This window comes from Caenorhabditis remanei, chromosome III (assembly GCF_010183535.1).
Source record: "Caenorhabditis remanei strain PX506 chromosome III, whole genome shotgun sequence".
NCBI lineage: Eukaryota > Metazoa > Nematoda > Chromadorea > Rhabditida > Rhabditidae > Caenorhabditis > Caenorhabditis remanei.
The window spans coordinates 12,249,112-12,265,897 of record NC_071330.1 but is presented as its reverse complement, the minus strand read 5'-3'; the positions used below and the strand labels follow the sequence as shown (position 1 = coordinate 12,265,897).

The 16,786-nt window shown below is 39.0% G+C and overlaps 6 protein-coding genes across 6 annotated transcripts; 2 read left to right on the top strand and 4 right to left on the bottom strand.

Annotated features, from left to right (window-relative positions):
- Nucleotides 1–357: 357 nt before the first annotated feature.
- GCK72_010973 (uncharacterized protein) lies at nt 358–2,516 on the bottom strand (the record flags this gene model as incomplete). The annotated part of the gene is made up of 9 exons (XM_053728134.1): nt 358–430; nt 478–615; nt 661–765; nt 808–919; nt 1,109–1,513; nt 1,631–1,715; nt 1,763–2,131; nt 2,179–2,409; nt 2,460–2,516. 9 exons carry the CDS (start codon nt 2,514–2,516, stop codon nt 358–360), a joined length of 1,575 nt encoding a protein of 524 aa, XP_053587711.1.
- Nucleotides 2,517–4,478: 1,962 nt separating this feature from the next.
- On the bottom strand, nt 4,479–6,477 carry GCK72_010972 (uncharacterized protein; the record flags this gene model as incomplete). The annotated part of the gene is made up of 4 exons (XM_003111821.2): nt 4,479–4,840; nt 4,920–5,193; nt 5,952–6,364; nt 6,426–6,477. The coding sequence occupies 4 exons, from the start codon at nt 6,475–6,477 to the stop codon at nt 4,479–4,481; spliced, it is 1,101 nt and encodes a 366-aa protein (XP_003111869.2).
- Nucleotides 6,478–7,988: 1,511 nt separating this feature from the next.
- On the bottom strand, nt 7,989–11,641 carry GCK72_010971 (uncharacterized protein; the record flags this gene model as incomplete). The annotated part of the gene is made up of 4 exons (XM_053728133.1): nt 7,989–8,327; nt 9,206–9,403; nt 11,146–11,315; nt 11,440–11,641. 4 exons carry the CDS (start codon nt 11,639–11,641, stop codon nt 7,989–7,991), a joined length of 909 nt encoding a protein of 302 aa, XP_053587710.1.
- Nucleotides 11,246–12,493, top strand: GCK72_010970 (uncharacterized protein; the record flags this gene model as incomplete). Its single annotated transcript, XM_003111492.2, has 2 exons — nt 11,246–11,324; nt 11,373–12,493. 2 exons carry the CDS (start codon nt 11,246–11,248, stop codon nt 12,491–12,493), a joined length of 1,200 nt encoding a protein of 399 aa, XP_003111540.2.
- A 229-nt stretch (nt 12,494–12,722) lies between these two features.
- On the bottom strand, nt 12,723–13,556 carry GCK72_010969 (uncharacterized protein; the record flags this gene model as incomplete). The annotated part of the gene is made up of 1 exon (XM_003111590.2): nt 12,723–13,556. The coding sequence occupies one exon, from the start codon at nt 13,554–13,556 to the stop codon at nt 12,723–12,725; it is 834 nt and encodes a 277-aa protein (XP_003111638.2).
- Nucleotides 13,557–15,282: 1,726 nt separating this feature from the next.
- Nucleotides 15,283–16,113, top strand: GCK72_010968 (uncharacterized protein; the record flags this gene model as incomplete). Its single annotated transcript, XM_053728132.1, has 1 exon — nt 15,283–16,113. One exon carries the CDS (start codon nt 15,283–15,285, stop codon nt 16,111–16,113), a length of 831 nt encoding a protein of 276 aa, XP_053587709.1.
- Between the last annotated feature and the right edge of the window lie 673 nt (nt 16,114–16,786).

Sequence of the window (16,786 nt, the reverse complement as noted above, 5' to 3'; positions counted from 1 at the left end):
CGAACAATTCCTTCCAGACGAATGAGCTCGAACTTCTCAACAATGCCATTCGCTTTTCTTCATTTTACAAAGTTCGTCAAGTTTCTTTCTTGGATTTTGTGCTTCTTCTTGTTCACCAGAAGAGCCTGGAGATGACGGAGATTTCACTGGTGTTTAATGAAGAGAGCCTGTTGGAGTGGCTTGTCTCATGGCAGTAGCTAATCGACTCTCCAGAATCTCACTCTTTCTATTGCGATCTTTGTTGATCTTCATGATACTATTGTTTGTTTTCCGGAGACTGAAAAAAGTATTCTCTATATATAGGCGTCAGGAAGTAGTTTCTCACATTCCGATACTCGTTTCTTTGGCTGTAATCTCCTATTCCTTCTTCTTGATCACTCCATTGAGTCGCACAACGTCTTTATTCAATTCCTCATTTCGAGTGGACCATCTGGAAATTTTCATTCAGAATTCTTGAAATTGATCAATAAAACTCACTCTTTATTGACTTCTCTCGTTTTTCCTTTAGCCTCTTCTAACTTTCTCCTCATTTCGACAACCTTGATCTTGTCTTCTTCTGACTGTTTGAACAGACGAGTGTTCTCTTCCAATAGAGATTCCGCTTTTTGCTGATGTCTGAAAACAAGTATTACAGTAACCTGCAACTGAATATTGACTTACTCATTCCTTGAAGCTCTGAGTTGCTTCTCAATATCTTGTCTGCTGGAGATTCTTGCCCGAAGTCGTTCGTTTTCATCAGAATGTTTGACTTGCGTGGCTATTTTTCTGAAGAGAAAACTTATTTATGATCAGAGATATTAAACTAACCTCTCTAATTGCTCCTTTTCTTTCTTCATCTCTTTAAATTTCACCTCCAATTCATCATATTTCTTCGCCTTCTCCTCAAACCTCTCCGCCTTCTTCACTGCCAAATCCCGTTCTTTCTGAGCTTTTAAATTGTGTTAATTTGCATTCAGAAACTTTGCTCTATAGTCGATTGTATCTTTCGAGATATTATTGAGACGCTGAGATAAAGGTTCTCGATTGGAAAGCGCTGAAGTCTGGGGCTTTCCGGAATGCTTTGGAATCGTATTCGGCTCTTTTTCTGACTGTTTCTGTAGTTTTCGACCTTGAGAAGACTCTAATGAACCAGACGACTCTTCTGCTGGTGTCTTCGCTCTCGATGATTCTTCATTCGGGCTAGACTTCATCAAGTTTGTCTGCCTCTTTTCTGTAATCTTCTGATCCAGAGTGTCTGATTCAGGCTCCGATTCAGTATACGACTCATCTTCATATTCTTCGCCAGAACACTCGTCAGACCATAATTTAATTCCTAGTTTTCCCATGAGTTTCAAGAAAGTTTCCTCCATTTCTTTTATTGTTTCTTTTGTTTTTTCTTCTGCTGAAGATCTTCCGATAACATAGTTTCCAGAAGTCGAAGCAAAGTCCTCAGAACGCCGTTGAACAGAGTTTTCCTCTGTCTTTATCTTGGCTTCTTTTCTTTTTATCAGTTGTTCGGCTGGTCGCATTGCACCTGAAACTTTGAGATTAGGTTTTCAACCGAAAAGAGAAAACTAAAGGCTGGTGCTTTATTTAGGTAATGAACAAACTTTTTCAACTCGTCTTAGCGTTTTATCAACGTAAAACTCACTATTCATGTGACTTGTCTCTTCCTCTCCATTCCGGTTGGTTCCAGGTTTTTCTAAGTTTAAGTTGTCGATTTCGCATACGTTAGTCTGAAAATAAAATGAAGAAATCAGGAGACGTGTACACAAATACATACCATACACTGATAGAATGAAGTCCGAAGACTCTTGTCTGTTTTCCAAAGGAATTCATCTCTCAATCTTTTTTTAATTCCGCTATATTCTGATTTGAAGAAGCTATTAACGAATCCCATGTAATAGTTCTCCCTGGTCAACATGAAGGGAAACGGTTCATTTTCGTATTTAGGATTATCGACCAAAGTGTCCAATCCATACATTTCACAAGTTCGAGAATAATCAATACCGGAAATTTGCTTTTCGTGACAAAAAATTTGTAGTTTGTAGTCAGCGGCTCCTTCTAATGGAAGCGGTTTCAATTCTAGAGGTCGATGAGTTAGAAGTTTTGTGATATCTTCCAGAACTGTTCTCTTTAGGATCAGCAAGTTCTGAAAATGTTTTATTTAGTTTTAAAGATTCTCTAACTTCCACTTACTTGGTCCATCTCTGAATACTCTAAAATGAGACTTCTCAACATCTGAACGTATTCTCCAATATCTCTTTTAATTTTCCAGTTGACTCCACAAACGGCTGTATGAAATATATAAAGAAGAGCCTGTCCAGTAAACATAACTGGTTGACAGTCATAACTGATGAATGTGATTGGAGTGCATCCATCCTTGTGCAACTGGCGAGATGACATCTCAAATGACATATCAGACACAACCTGAAACATAATGGATCAGTAAAATCTCCGTGTCTTGATATTTGATCTACCGTTATCAAATCCTTGTCGATATCAAACTCCTCCATTACTTTTACGAGTTCATCCATATCAATTGTCTTCGAGAGAATACTTTTCCCGTATTGTTCTAATTGTCCATGGAGGCTCTGAGTATCTAGAATCGAATCGAAAAAACTAGGAATCGTTCAGAAAAGCTGTAAATCCGAATCTCTTCCTGGAATGTTACAGGTCAACAAACTCTCGACTTGTCACTTCAAAATAGTGAAACTCTAGATTTCATCTACATTTCCCACAGAAATTGACATTACGAGTACACACCATGACACGTGCTCAAAGTGAATCATTTTTCACTGAAAACAAGCTTTTGATTGACTGCTACAGTAATACTAATATCCATTTTCGAATTATACAGAATCAATGTGTAACTGCGATTGTATGAATTGTCTGAGCCATATCTATAATCTTACTGGGCCTCTCCAATCAGTTTTGAACTCTCTCAAGCCATTTCCAGCTCACTTTGATTTCATTTTGAGTTGATTCTATTATGTCTAATTAAACTGATTCTCTTTCATCGTGATTTTATTGACTCTGTTCTCATCTTGATATATTGACTCTTCTTAGGGAAACAGTATTCATCTTCACATAATTAAACTAACAACAGTCTACACGATTATTGCTCCGACATCTGTCAGTGAATTGTCACAGTGTCACAGAGACGTGTAATTGTGGGAACCAGTGCAGTGGGCGGAGTCACGGCAAGTCATATAGATGCGTGACCATATCATTCATTGATCCCCTTCACTTGGTTACAGTAGAATTGTCTTATTGTCTTTCTCCTCTCTTCCCTCTCCGTTCTTCTTGATTTTCTTATAAAATTCCCTCTCCATTCAGTCACGTCATATTTTCAGTTCAAACAAAACAACTCGAATTTCAATATGTGTGACACCGCGTACCCAAAATCACCGGTGCAGATGACAAATATGAAAAACTTCGGGTGCGAATGTAAGTATCAGTCTCTCTCTTCTAAATTGACTCATTTCATTCTATTTTCAGTCTTCCTAAGTCGCCATTTGAAGGAGCAGGAGTTGAGGGAAAAGTTGAGAATTGCGAACAAATTGAAGCATGAGCGTCTCGACGAAGAGGAGAAATGCGATGAGGAGGTGTGGGCAGTTTTCGCAGGAAGCCCAGCCGAGAATGGAGAAGACGCAGGATTAGGTTAGTAATTTTAATCACAAAAAATAGTGAATTAGGCAAATTTAAATCGAACGTTTTTTTGGACAATTTTGAAAAACCTGAAAAATGTTCTTTTTTTCAGCATTGTCTCCACAACCGACAATTGATCTTCCTCATTCGGCCGTTCGAGAACCTAAGAATTCAGAAGTTCATCAGAAGTCAATTCGTCGGGATTCTGAAGGCGAACGTCATCGTGATCATCATCATCATCGGAATCTGGAATACTCTCGCTACTCAGATGTCCGACGTCGCCAAGGAAGACGACTTCAATCAAGAGACTCGTCGCATCAAGACCGCAGTGGATTCAGAAAGAATGACCGAAGAAGACTAGGAAATGATTGGAAATACAACTCGTTTCGTATGAACACCAGACGTGAGACTTACAGAAGAATTTAGTGGATCTTATTGGGTTATTCTTTTGCTACTTGACTGCTTTGCTTTTACTTTTACAACTTTGAAACATTAATAAACACTTTTTGAAATTAATCTTGTTAGCTTGTAAACTTATTCTAATATCAGCGAAAGGCGCGACAGACAAACAAAAGCAGTTAGATTTGGTCGGAGAATTGTGAGAAATCAATACCATATTTCGGCGCTCATTTACTTTAATTTCAAAAACACATTCAATAGATAGATCAGAAAAAGAAGGAAAACTATATAACAGGAAAGTAAATGAGGCCGGGATTCATATAAATGAGAACGTGTGGAGATATGTGGTGGGTGGTTAGGACATTACGTTAATTCAGAGTATCAGAATGCAGGGCAAAATAGGGCAAATTAGATAATGGGATAGCGGTACGGTAGACGTGTGTAGAATCTCAGTGACGGATGTCGACTTGGTCATTAAGACCTCTATTTCTGATCTCCTCCACCACCTTCTTGTATCGTTCATCAAATCTCGGAACAATGATTCCAGTTTCTCTTGCCATATTCTCCAAATCACGCTTAATTTCATCAGGTATATCTGGATTGGAACCACTGGCAGTTTGATTGATGGCAAGCTGGGAAGAATCTCTAATGGCTCGTGGGTAGGCATGGTTCGTAGCGTTTTCATCTGAACGTGCTCTCAAGAGATATGGGAGAAGAGAAGCAAGTCCGTTCTCTTTGATCTTCTTGTAAAGCTTCTTCTGCCTGATTGCTTTGTAACGACGTTCGGCAGATTCACGCATTTTATTGTATCCTGAAAAAAATGAATGTTATGGAAGTCAGGTCTCAAAGGCACAATTTAAAAAATATTCTTAACTCGTGAAAAAACATACTATCATTTTCCGGCGATCCCGATTCTTGGTTCTTCTTTTGCGACTCTCTGATTTCTGCTACTTGTGCAATGATTTTGGCTCTCTTCTCAGCATATTCAGCATCTTCTCTTTTCTTCTCTGCCTCCATATCCAAGTTTGTCAACGCCTCCTGCATTCCTTCGTAATATTCTTCATCTTCTGAAGCACTTGTGGATTCAGGAAGGATGTAATCAGTCGTTTCGTCCTCTTCCTCCAGCAGAGAGTAATTCATTGTTTCACTTGCGATGATCTCATTCTGGAAAAAGATAGTATGTACTTTATAGGTCATTGATGAATAGGGAAGTATTTTCAGAACTGCCATATTTTCGAAAGTTGTAAAAATTTCTCCAGCGAAGCCCGTGACAATTCTGTCACTATTTTGACAAAAAACAGGCATAGAATGGAAACGTTTTGGAAAGGCGGCTTGTAACGAGCCGGGCCTTTTCGAGATTTTTCACCAGCATGGGTCTCAGTTCAAAAATTTGAAAATTTGAATTTTTTCGAAATGTTTTTGATTTTTTGCAAAAAAGTCGAACTTTCGTCTGTTTTAAATAGATTATCGGTAAAAAATCAAGCGTACATTGGATTTTTGACTATTTTTAAAATAGAAATTTCAAAAATTTTCGCACAATTTTGTTAAAAAATTGTACATTTTTTACTCCGGGCCGACAAACTTCTTTACCGGCCGATACTTTGAAAGTCTGATAACAAAATATGTCTACTCACAACTAACAACAAAAACCAACACGAAATCATAAAGAGAATTAGCGCAAACACGAAAAAGTCCGAAAATCAATTATTTTTCATGAATTATATTTACGTTTTTCGTCAAAAACACTATTTTTTGAAATCGTCAATAAATAACTCAAATCTACAGTGATTTAAAGGCACATAGCGGGGTTTTTTTTCTGATGGTCTTGACCAGAAATAGCCAACGTTCAGCTACCGGCAACTAGTTGCCGAAGAGCAATGGCGCACATATCCGAATTTAAGCATTTATTTGTTGTTATCTACCTGTTCAGCCTCCACCAAGTCGTCATCTTCCGAATCCTCAGAATCTTCGACCTCCTCTTTCTCTGTCCTCTCCTGATCCTTCTCACTCAATGCCTCATTCATCTCCTCATATTCTTGTACTGGAACAACGCATTCCACTGTTTCTTCCTCCAGAATGTCTCTCATTTTATCTGGCATATTCGCTTCGAGGACTAGTCCTCCAGCCGCCCGACGAGCTGCGGAACGTTCCATCGCTTTCTTCGCGATGAGTTGAAAAACGGCATCCAATCTCTGTGAGTCACTCATCAAAACTCTCCCATCTGGACATGGTTTCGAGAGAAATGGGAGACCATTTCGTTTGTTCTTTTTGTCGGCCTTCTTCTGTTTGATCAATGCATTCCGGCGTTGGCCAGCTTCACGCATCTTCTGGAATCCTGGAATAAAATTATGTGAAAATTGGAATTCAGAATTCGAAGGATTTCAGAAATAACTCACTCTCTGTGTCCACTGATCCAAATCCGTCGTTCCTCTTCTGAGAGTCACTCATTGTTGTGCGTACTTGAGATGGTTTTACCCTGAAAAATCAAGAAAATAAATTCTGGAAATATTGAATCTGAGAAATCAATAAAAGAACGGAAAATCGCGAAAAAATTAACGAGGCAGTGTTCGAAATTTCCAATTCGCTGAAAAATGACTCAAGTCGAAAAGAGCGTAGTTGCGTCCAGGCTTGGTCGGAGAATCGGAGAACAGAAATTTTCTCCGAAAAAAGTTGAAGAATCAGATATCCGAGATTTTCTCCGACTTTTTTTTTCGGAGAATGCAGAAATTTTCCCGAAAATGTTTCTAAAACGGGTTTTTGTTGGGATTTTCAGATTTCACTTTTTTAAATCATGTTTATTCATCATAAAAAGCATTTACCAGTAAGAATACGACAAAAACAGAAATTGGACTGTCGAAAACTTATGAAATTCTCCGGAATTCTCCGACTTTTTTCGGAGAATCGGAGAGGTCGGATAATTTCTCCGAGAAAAAGTGGGAGAATTATCCTTCGGAGAAATCCTCCGAAATACGTCGGAAAATCGGAGAAGTCTGATATCCGATTCTCCGACTCCGACCAAGCCTGGTTGCGTTACAACATAAAATTTCGCGAGTTTTTGTACTGAAAATATGGTTTTTTGAAGTTTTTCAAAGCTTTTTTTTCTAAAAAACTGAACAACGGACCGCAACGTGGCTTAAAACGTAGTAAAAGTGCGGAGGCGAGAAGTGACGACGGGCGGCCTGAAAAGCTGCTTGTCGCCTGCACATCTAACTCCCGCGACGAACGGGGTACTGTAGACGAATGCGCGCGCCGGGAGAATAATGAGGCGCGGCAAAAATTAGTAGAATTCAGTAGAATTGACCGGTTTGAGTAGAACAAAAAGAGAATATGGAGTAGGAAAGGAAAGATAAATGACTAAATGAGTTGGAACTAAAATTTCGGGCGAAGAAAATCATTATTTTACCGTTTTTCCACTAATTTCTGGAAAAATGGAAACTAAAAAATCAATAAATGAACTGAAACTGAAGAAAAACGCTGGGAATTCAACCAAAAAACGCGGATCAGATTGAAAATACTTGTTTTTGATAGATTTTCCCGCCAAGATTTTTCTGACAAAGTGAGAAAAACGTCAAGAAAAAATTTGATCTACTTTCATGAATTGAATTTTTGAGAAGTTTGCAAGCCTAAGTAATGATGATACAAATGTAATGATCATGCTTTGATTTACAAAGTTTGATCAAATATGAGGTTTTGAATCTGAAAGAGTCTCTAGAGGCATCTGCCAGATGACTAACATTTACTTCGAAAAAAATTAAGATAGATACAAAAATTTTAGAATGAAGAGGATGAAGACCATCACAAAAAATTGAATTAGAAATGAGACATCACCACGAGTGAAACATTATCAGGAGAGAGTGCCAAAGAAGAAGATAACAACCTTTTACAAAGAGAACGTGGAAAGAAGAGAATGCTGGGAGAGCGAAGCAAGCGGAAACCAGGTTACTGTAGTCGGGGGGACATTAATGTTGGCTGCATCCGGCTCCATGTTCGTCGGCCTTCTTCTTCTCTTCCTTCGGCTGATCCTTATTTTTCAACGCTTCCTGCATCTTCTTGAACTCCTCCTCGTACCCTGGAACATTTGAGAACCCCGGAATGATAGATGTCTTCGCCGCATGTTCCAAGAAACGTCTCATGAAATCCGACATGTCTGGATCGAAGACCGGCCCTCCAGCAGCCTGACGAGCTTGCGCCTGCTTGAGGATTATATGTTTCCAAAAAAACTTACTATCGTCATCAAAGTATTCAAATCCCGTTTTCTTTTTTGAGAGTCGCTCATCGTACTTCGGATGATGATTGTTCTGAAAATGTAAGCTAAATTTCGGAAAATATATTCATAAAATCGATCGAAGCCGAATTTAAATGACTCCTAAAAGATATTCTGAGAGAGAGAAAGAGGGCGCGTGTTCCGTTCGAGACCCTGCTTAAAGGGGCAGCGCATGGGAGGGAGGTGTCGATTTACAGGATATCAATGAAGAGAAAGAGGGGAAAGTAACGAGATGGCGTCAAGAAGAGAAGAAGCGGACACACGACGAGGAGGCTCATTTTTGGAGGACAGGCTTTTGATCTTTTGATCCCTGGGTTCCGATCATCTTCTCATCCATTTCTCTGAGAAACTGATAACATTCCCATCATCTGAAGATTCATAAAAAGGAAGCCTCTTCTCGTATATTTCCACTCCAGTTCTACTATTTTCTGTATTTTCTATATATTTATTCACCCCAAAGGCTATCTTCTTTTCGAGCCGAGACCTGTGGAACGGTTTACTGTAATCATTGGTTGTTGAAAAGATAAAGAAATAGCTATCGTACTGTTTTGCAAGTCTCGTAGTGCTGGAAAAAGGAGGACAAGTGGAAATTTTATAGCATAATTGATAATTTAAAAATAATTTAGGTCGTCGAACGTGATGATTTAATAAAAGGAGGAGATTATAAAATTCAAACCAGTGGATCAACATAATAGAACCCAACAACATCTACAATTTTAAGCAATTATTATTCTTCACAATGCCGGGTACTCTTCGTCATCAAGCATTCTGGAGCGGCAATGAGGGCAGGTCTGCTGCTGTTTGAACCATTTCGTTGCACACTGAAAATTAAAATGTTATATGTATAGATCACATAAAGTGTGCTTATTTGTCTGCGTACCCGTCTATCTGTGTGTCTGTTCGTCCACTCACCTTCCAATGATAATCATTATGGCATGTTGTCTCGAATTCAATCGTCTTTTCTTGCTCCTCCCCTGAAAAGCAGATGAGACAATCGGTATCAGGAATTCCTGTTGTTAGACTGATCATTAGTTCCGAGTATTTCCTCTTGAACTCAGGTGACATGGAAGGATATTGCATGGGAATGAGTTGAGAGATGCCATTTGTTCTCTGAAATTGAATTGAATCAATATTTGAAGAAATTTTCATCAATTTCTAGACCTACAATTTGATCGATTTTTCCAGGTCCATAATTGTACAATGCATCTTCGCTCCACGTAGATCAAACGCAGCAGGGGCAGCAAAAAATTGCGCGGGAGATTATGGCACTGCGTAGATTCTTCGAGAAGAGACGATCCGACTGTCTATTCATTCATTCCAAAAGGACCCATCGGTAACTCGTCGTTTTCTTTTTCTAACATTTTCCTTATTTGTCCCTCTCCTCAATCAGCGCTTTTTCATTTGAGATCTTCTCTGTGCGGCATTTTGAACGTAGAGGTTGGGACTGTAGTGCTGTAGTATCGGTTACTGTAATATCGGTTACTGTAGTGTCGGTTACTGTACTGTCCGTTCGCGAACACTTGTTAGCGGAGCATATATTTTTTCAAAATGGTATCGTAGCGAAAAACAAGGTATTCAGTTCTTTTCAGTCTCCCAAAACTCAAAAAACACGGCATTTGATCTTTTTGATCTACGAAACCAATCCGCGGTGACTCCTCTTCTTTCGCCCGCTACTGTATCTCTGCTTGGCAGTGGTTGCAGACTACTGTAATACGCTCCCTTTTTTTTAAATATATATCCTATACTTAGGGACCGCAATGAACGTGGGCGGAGTTTTTCATTTTCTTCTCTTGGGACGTCATGGGGAGGATATTGAAATGTTTGGCTGACTGCCCTGAGAGCCCAGAACGCTAAAACAGAATGAAAACTTTTTGCCCCCATGTAATCGAGTACGTAGAATTCAATGAATACACTTTCCTTTCACCCAAATGTTTAGTTTTCTCAGAAAACTGAAAAAACGTTTTGCATTTTTCAGAAAAATGTCACGTTTAGGTTGTTCTAGGTCAAACACGCATCATTTTTTTACTGTTTCTAATAGTTCTGAACATACTCTAATAGGTTTTGAAAGAAAATTCGATTTTCGTGCTGTCGAATTTTTTTGGGAGCCATCTGAACTGCGAGGCATCACATCAAAAAACTTTCTGTGATAACATATCTATTTTCTGACATATTCTTTTTGGACATCTCTTCAGGTACCTGGGCCCCAAATTTTGAAGCTCATTGATTTGTAAAATGTAGTTTCCTCTGTGTCGGAAGACAACAGACTAAGAAAGAAAATTAGTTTTCCCGACAGTTTAGGTTAAAGGAGGTCAAACACGCATCGTTTTTTGACGGATCCAGATTCTACGCAAAATTTCGATCTAGATGCACTTGGGAACAAAAAATTTCGAGCTGTCGAATTTTAGATATTTGATGTTTTATCTCGAAATATGCTGAATATCCTTCAAAAAATTCTTTTGAATTTTAAAAAATCACGTCAAAAATATATTTTCCTATTATCAGCGTCACATTTGTGCTCATTTAGTTCAGTGGATAACACGCTGGGTTTTTAATCAAAGGGTTTCTGGTTCGGACTTTCCCAAATTTTGCAAAAATTTGACTGACTGAACGTGAAAATAGAAAATATTTTTTGCGTGGTCAGGAAAACGAAAGAATTCTCCAAGAGAATTCAGTAGAAACCATGGCTGACTAAAAGGTCCTGTAACTTCGGAGAGAGTGAATATTTTCGGAAAAAAATTTGGGAATGTACTTTCATTTACCTGAAGAACAGGTCAGGATGGGAATTTTTATGAAAAAATGAGTTTGAAAAAAATGTTGCGGTCTCTACCTATACTTTCCGTTTATAATCTTACTGTACTTCTGCTGGCTACTGTCAACGTCGTGTTAGCGGGATACAGTATCCCCTCTTCTCTTTCCTTCCGTTCCAACCTAGTTCTCCTTTCAGGTAGCAACATGCCGTCCGCATACGAGTCCACGCCTGTCAGCCAACCCGATCCATATAAAGTCACCGTCTTCACTTGCCCTGATAGAGGTTTGATTTATTGATTCATTTCTTGATTTGATTTATTTTATTTTATAGGTTCCCTGGTCTTCCGAGTCATCTCCCAACACGGAAACATTTCGGATTTTCAATTCGACTCGCGAACTCAGAAGATGATTCGTCCAGTTCGTATCGTGCGTGAGAAGGATTTGTTCCCAAAATACTTTGTTGATGATGAGCGGGCTCAAACGCATATTATGTTCGCGTTCAATCGGGTGACCAATGAGCACGAGCAATACGTTTTCTGCTGGGAAACAAAACAACTCGAGCAAATCCATCAACCGGAACACTTCTATCGCCATGAACATACGGCAATGCAGTTCCGAATGAGGTTTGCCTACAGAAATGGAGAAACAGTTGATATCGTTAGAGCAAGTGATGGATCCGTTGAGAAGATATCATCGAAGAACGGGAAACTCCGATCGGGAACAGTGAAGACGTTGGTGGATTATGATGACCATGATCGCTATATCCGTCCACTTCCGAAATACAAGATCAGATATTGTCGACACAGCGAGAAGAGCGTGATCTACGCTCGTTACATGAATGGATTTCGGAAATTCGTCTTCAATGAGGATACCAAACAACTCGAGGAGCTCAAGTGTGATGGTTGCTCTGAAGTCACTGAGGATGACCTCTATCCACAATATTTCACTCATTCCGATTCGGTGAACTCTTCTGTGATTCTTGCTTGGAATACTGTAACTGAACGAATCGAGCAGTACATCTTCAATGTAATCCTTCGGCGATTTGAGCAAGTTCAGGTCTATGATGTTGTGTACAATCCAGAAAAGAAAAAACATCGAATTGGAGGGATTATGTTTGCTCAAAAAGGTTACGGAGGGTTGGAGGTTGCCACGATGATCTGCGAGGAGGGAACACTGAAGAGAGGAGAATTCTCGGAGAAACACCAAATGTTCGTTCCGATACAAGAGACTTCAGTCAAGACTTTTCTGCGTGTGAAGAACAACAAGACGACATCAGAAGTGTCATGGAAGGCGTCGGATCTGGATGCGTCGGATCGGGATGAGTATTCGTCAGGATTTGAGGATGACGACACAATTGTGGACAACTACTCGACACCTGCTGATGATGATGAGAGGCTGTTGGAAGAAAACTATTGTGCGATGGAATTTGCTATCGAAAAACTTCTTTTTTAATTTCTATTTATTCACTCATTTTTATATGATTAATTAAGTCTCTTTCACAAAGAAATAAGAAATTGGTAATTGAATAAATGATTGGTAATTAAATTGGTTTTCATAGCCGCTGCACTAGCGCTCACTTATCGATTAGTCTTGAATACTCTACAATAAAACAGATGCGAGAATTATTATTTATTAGATATCAATTAATTAAAACAAATACAGTAATAATAATGACAGAGAATTAATATTTGGAGTATCGTCCCTTCTTTGCCTTTGGCTCCTCCCAGAATCCGAGTTGCCTTGCTTTGAGTGCTTCTTGCTTCCTCTTGAGACGAGCTTCTTCGAATGCATTCATCACGTTCGATACTTGAATGGCTCCTTCCTTTTTCTTCTCTTCAATAATCTTCTTCTTTTCAATAAACTTCTGAAGCTGTTTCTCTGCATTTAACTTCTGATCGATCGATGGTCTTCTCACTTCTGGGACACATGGCTTCTGATAGGCCACTGACACTGCTTCTTTCTTCTTCGGAACGAATTTGGTTGGAAGTGTTCTCTTCGATGAGATGACGATTTCAGGCAGTGGCACTGGTCTCTTCGATGGTACGGCAGATGAAGTAGATGTCAATGGTTTAGATGACTTCGAAGAAACTGGCACATTCGGCATATTCACGGATGATGTGGGTGGAATGGAAATGTCCTTCGAAATTGGATTCTTCACAACGACAGAAGGATTTTCGACGGTTACGGTAGGCAATGCAGAAGTAGATGGTTTGTTGGCAGAAGACGTTGCGACGACTGGCTTGAATGAAGATGACGTGGCAGATGTTGTTCCAGTGCTCTCCTCTTGTTCCTTCATCTCCAATGCCTCAATCTTCTTGATAATTCTTCTGGCCATGAAATCGCAGGATCCGTTAAGATAGTATCTGCAGAACCTTTTGATTTCGTACGTTCTGTACATTTCCAGAGTATAATCGTTCTTGATCAATTCTTCGAGAGAATCTCTTGACTCCCAATTCGACAGAAGATTGAATCCGTGGAGTGCAATTTGTTCGATGGGCTCAGATGGGACGAACATTGTCGATTGTTGATGGTAACTTTGAGGTGATTCTGGAAAAATAACAGAGATAATGGTAGAGAAGTTGGAAGAGAGTAAGGGAAGAAACGGGGGACCCAGAACAGGAAAGGGGAAACTCTGAGATGGTCAGAGAGAGGAAATGAATGAGAAATGGCAGTATGAGACTACAGGATCTGGGACACTGTAGATGCATATGGATTTGAAAAAAACATCCTCAAAAGAAAAGAAAAATTATATAAAACCAGATGAATCTTCTTAGTGAAGCATCTGAATTGTCAAAGAAAACTATTAATTTGGTCTATAACAAATATCAATGTCATCTCGGAAACTAAAAGAGATTTCAAAACTATTCCAACTCATAAGATGTAAGAAAATTTGAGAAAAAGATATATGTACGAATTTGTTGAAATGGAAAGAGAAGGGAATCTACCCATTTAAATGATATAAAGAGAAAGTCCATCGAACTCATACATGGGATGACAAATACTTTACACATCCGATTGACCCAGGATGACATAAATGTGAAGACGAGATCCTTCTAGATGTGCACTTGTAATAAATAATTAATTGTTTTGATTGACAACCGGTAGTGTGAGAGTACAAAAGACGGTCACACTTGTTGTCACATCTCTGGAAACCAGGATGGTTATCTTTTGATCTCTTTGATTGTGTGAAGAATAAAAATGATTTTTTTTGGGAAAGTAAGTTCGAGGAGCCTAACGAATCTACTGAAACTCCGTTTGGACTGTATTCGTAGAAGCTAATGTGTACTCATTTCTTCAATTTACGAACAGTTGTTGCAAGCAATACAAATGAACTGTTCATCTTCTGAACAGCATACAGTCTAATATACTTTCACAAAAAACTCCGGTCTGACGGTTTCTTTTTAGAAAATTTTCAAACTTTTCAGTTGCTATCTCATTGTTTTCGAAAAACAATAATAATAATTTATTTACGATTACCCAAAGAGATAACCATCCTGATTCCCAGAGATGTGGCAACAAGTGTGACCGTCTTTTGGATTCTCACACTACCGGTTGTCAATCAAAACAATTAATTATTTATTACAAGTGCACATCTAGAAGGATCTCGTCTTCACATTTATGTCATCCTGGGTCAATCGGATGTGTAAAGTATTTGTCATCCCATGTATGAGTTTGATGGACTTTCTCTTTATATCATTTAAATGGGTAGATTCCCTTCTCTTTCCATTTCAACAAGTTCGTACATTCATCTTTTTCTTAACTTTTCTTACATCTTATAAGCTAGACTTTTTCTCTTCTAGTTTTTAGTTAAGTTCAGAATCTCTTTCAGTTTCCGAGATGATATTGATATTGTTATAGACCAAATCAATAAATTTCTTTGAGAACTTGGATACTTCATTAAGAAAATTCGTCTGGTTTTATATAGTTCGTTTCATTAACCTCAAAACTGTTTTTTTATCCCTCTTCATTTTAGTTTTTTTCCCAGATCTTCCCTAGAGCAAAAGTGTGAGAAAGGTTGTAAATGGGCGGGGCTAATTGCAGACGCATCTGCGTCCTTAATGTAGGTCACTCTTGTAGTCTCATACTGCCATTTCTCATTCATTTCCTCTCTCTGACCATCTCAGAGTTTCCCCTTTCCTGTTCTGGGTCCCCCGTTTCTTCCCTTACTCTCTTCCAACTTCTCTACCATTATCTCTGTTATTTTTCCAGAATCACCTCAAAGTTACCATCAACAATCGACAATGTTCGTCCCATCTGAGCCAATCGAACAAATCGCACTTCACGGATTCAATCTTCTGTCGAATTGGGAGTCAAGAGATTCTCTCGAAGAATTGATCAAGAACGATTATACACTGGAAATGTACAGAACGTACGAAATCAAAAGGTTCTGCAGATACTATCTTAACGGATCCTGCGATTTCATGGCCAGAAGAATTATCAAGAAGATTGAGGCATTGGAGATGAAGGAACAAAAGGAGACAACTGGAACAACATCTGCCACGTCATCTTCATTCAAGCCAGTCGTCGCAACGTCTTCTGCCAACAAACCATCCACTTCTGCATTGCCTACCGTAACCGTCGAAAAGTCCTCTGTCGTTGTGAAGAATCCAATTTCGAAAGACATTCCCATTCCACCCACATCATCTGTGAATAAGCCAGTTTCCTGTGCTGTGAAATCTTCTAAACCATTGGCATCTACTTCATCTGCCGTATCATCGAAGAGACCAGTGCCACTGCCTGAAGTCGTCATCTCATCGAAGAGAACACTTCCAACCAAATTCGTTCCGAAGAAGAAAGAAGCAGTGTCAGTGGCCTATCAGAAGCCATGTGTCCCAGAAGTGAGAAGACCATCGATCGATCAGAAGTTGAATGCAGAGAAACAGCTTCAGAAGTTTATCGAAAAGAAGAAGATTATTGAAGAGAAGAAAAAGGAAGGAGCCATTCAAGTATCGAACGTGATGAATGCATTCGAAGAAGCTCGTCTCAAGAGGAAGCAAGAAGCACTCAAAGCAAAGCAACTCGGATTCTGGGAGGAGCCAAAGGCAAAGAAGGGACGATACACCAAATATTAATTCTCTGTCATTATTATTACTGTATTTGTTTTAATTAATTGATATCTAATAAATAATAATTCACGCAACTGTTTTATTGTAGAGTATTCAAGACTAATCGATAAGTGAGCGCTAGTGCAAAACAAAAACAAAGCATCATATGAGATTTGGATTTTACACTTCTGTCTCCACTGAAGAGAGATCGGTAGCCCAGGAGCGTATCGAGTCTGAGTTTTTTAAAGAAACAAAGGGCCTCCAGCAGTTTTTCGACTCGGTAACCTTGAATATCTCGCACAATACTCGAGAGTTACAGTAGAATGAAATGAATTACTCGTTTTAAAAGGTGTGAACCCACGTGAAAAAATGTTTTACACAGATTGTCGGATTGACCAACTGTCCTTTTTTCTCGTCATGATAGTTGAAGCTTATAACCAGTCAGAAAGTTCCCATGAAATATCTCTAAAATGGCCATTCCTGCATGCGTTCAGCAAAATTTTAAACTACTTTTGGAAATCCCAGCCGATTTCCTTTCCAATCATATAGGTCTCGACCCGTAATTCCATCTAGACTCGGGATTCTTCCCTAGTGACTTTTTTCTTTGAAGATACCCGATTTCACTTTGTCTTCCCCTCTATGCCTTTGAGTTGACTTGGCTCTTTAATCTCAAACTACCTATTAGAAAAAACAAATGATT